Source organism: Epinephelus moara, chromosome 8 (assembly GCF_006386435.1).
Source record: "Epinephelus moara isolate mb chromosome 8, YSFRI_EMoa_1.0, whole genome shotgun sequence".
NCBI classification, from domain to species: Eukaryota; Metazoa; Chordata; class Actinopteri; order Perciformes; family Serranidae; genus Epinephelus; species Epinephelus moara.
The window spans coordinates 45,500,299-45,502,856 of record NC_065513.1 but is presented as its reverse complement, the minus strand read 5'-3'; the positions used below and the strand labels follow the sequence as shown (position 1 = coordinate 45,502,856).

At 45.7% G+C, this 2,558-nt stretch overlaps 1 protein-coding gene across 2 annotated transcripts in view; it reads left to right on the top strand.

Annotated features, from left to right (window-relative positions):
- Nucleotides 1-2,558, top strand: part of LOC126394091 (zinc finger MIZ domain-containing protein 2-like) — a 27,342-nt gene that overhangs the window by 8,081 nt on the left and 16,703 nt on the right. For both annotated transcript variants that reach the window (XM_050050697.1, XM_050050698.1), the window contains exons 2-4: nt 1,746-1,848; nt 1,978-2,092; nt 2,196-2,404. In XM_050050697.1, the coding sequence (XP_049906654.1) occupies nt 1,799-1,848; nt 1,978-2,092; nt 2,196-2,404 (374 nt within the window). In that variant the 5' untranslated portion in view covers nt 1,746-1,798. The remainder of the gene's footprint in view (nt 1-1,745; nt 1,849-1,977; nt 2,093-2,195; nt 2,405-2,558) is intronic.

Sequence of the window (2,558 nt, the reverse complement as noted above, 5' to 3'; positions counted from 1 at the left end):
CAGGTAGAGGACAGTGTACCTGAGCAGGTAGAGGACAGAGTACCTGAACAGGTAGAGGACAGTGTACCTGAGCAGGTAGAGGACAGTGTACCTGAGCAGGTAGAGGACAGAGTACCTGAACAGGTAGAGGACAGTGTACCTGAGCAGGTAGAGGACAGTGTACCTGAGCAGGTAGAGGACAGAGTAGTGATACCCAGCCCTGATAATATCTGAGGTTAATTTCTAATTTATCGGTCTAATATTGCCGTATTGAATTGTTAATGCACCCTAACACCACCGCCTGCAGTGTTGTGTGTGTGTGTGTGTGTGTGTGTGTGTGTGTGTGTGTGTGTGTGTGTGTGTGTGTGTGTGTGTGTGTGTTGCTGCCTCTCAGGTGACTTGTCCCAGCAAACACTGAAGCTTTTGATTCACTAAACGTTTTGAATCTTGAGTCAAATTTTAGATATTAATTGATGACATCACAGATTTTATCAGCAGCACAAACGGCTCTGTGTTTGGAGTCTGAAACATTTGGTCTCCTCAGACTGGAGATCAGGAGCAGAGGCTCTGATGGTGCAGTGATAAATGATGAACTACACCTGATTAAAACAGTTCACCGGGAGAAATAACAATGTGTTTGATTTACGTGGAAAGTTGGAGGTCAGATCCAGGTATGACGTCACACCTGAGCTGATTGCACTCCAGTTTAATTCAGTGAACTGAGATGATGTTAGCAACACCATTTCAAACCAGGTTAGCCACCGTTAGCAATATCAACACATTATTTTGTGTATACAAACACAACAGCAACATGTTCTGAGACAGACATTGGACAGGACTGTGTGACCGTTTAGTGAGACACATCTGAGACAGTTACCGTTGATGGGCAGAGCAGCCATATTGGATTTTTACGTCAGGGTTGGTGAGGTTCCTCTGACTTCAGACTTCAGGTGACATAACACCAGTATCATTTACCCACGGCAACAACAAGCATGGCTGACAGTGAGATGATGATGGACTCTGTGGTGATTCCAAAAAGAGGAGGAGCTTCAGTAGTGTGGAATAAAGTGTGGCGTCGGCTCAGAGGGAACTCATTCAGCGGCTCCTCTGGCAGCAGCCCAGTGATTCTGTCTCCTGACAGCCTGATGACTGGAGATGATTTATATATACACATATAGGTCCCAGCGGACATTTGTTTAATGTGTGATTAGTTGAACTATTAATATTGTAACAGAATCTGACTCTGAGTTACTGTTGTTGTTCACAAACTAAAGAAATGACATCATCATTTTTATTTAGTTTTTACTGAAGATTTGAAGCAAACTGTGAAACTGCATCACTGACTCTGTGGCAGTTTTATCCTCTTAAATTCATAATAGCAATTCTTTGCTAATTTGTCATCAAGAACATCGTTATCGCAAAGATACCCTGAAATATCACAATATTATTGTAGGGCCACATCGTCCATGTCTAGTATAAATATACCAAGTGGGTAGAAAACCAGTCAGAGAACTGAAGCAACTGGTTGAGATGGTTAGTGAACCAGTCTGAGTGACTCAAGTTTAACAGGAAGTAAGAACTCTGCATTTTCTAGTTTCAGTAGTTTTTCTATCAAGTTTGTCAGAAACCAAAAGAACAAACGAGATTAATGGATCACTCACACATCTGTGCTGTGGAGGCATGATGGGAATTGTAGTTTGTAACTGAGTTTGTACACTGGAGATAATGACTCTGTCTGTCTGTCTGTCTGTCTGTCTGTCCTCCAGGAGTTTGTCCGTCTGTCTGATTGGACCCCGGTGGACCACCAGCCCCTCCCATCATGAACCCTCTGAATCAGATGAAGGCTGGACTGGCCAACAACCCACACAGGTAAATACACACACACACACACACACACACACACACACACATCCCTCTGACACTGATCGACCTCACAGTATTGATCTGTTAAATGGTCGTAGTGCGTCACTGAGCTGACGCCTCTGTGTGTGTCTGCAGCGAGGGTTCGTACCCCTACGACCCCTCCAGCTGGCAGCAGCCCAACAACCAGCCCACAGGATCCCTCTCCGTGGTAACCACCGTCTGGGGAGTGACCAATCCCTCGGCCAGCCAGGTATGACACCACCAAACAGGAAGTAAAAGAAGAAGATGGAGATTGATTTATAAACCTTTAATGAAGTGGTGTGTAAGAAGCTGTGTGTGTCTGTGTCTGTCAGGGTATGGGTGGAGGGGTGATGGGGCCCGGGGCCAACCCAGGAGGGGGGCCCATGATGCAGGGCCCTGGGGGTCCGGGCATGGCCGGTGGTCCCGGAGGCTACATGGGTCAGCAGGGCTACGGAGAGCCCAGCAAAGGCTACATGAACCAGGGCATGTACGGCCGGACGACTGGGGGCTACGCTGGAGGACCAGGAGGCTACACTGGGAGGTGGGTTTGTTTGTTTGTTTGTTTGTTTGTTTGTTTGTTTTTGTGTGTGTGATTTTGTAAATTTTTGTGTTTTTTTATCAATCAATCAATCAATTTTATTTATAAAGCCCAATATCACAAATCACAATTTGCCTCACAGGGCTTTACAGCATAC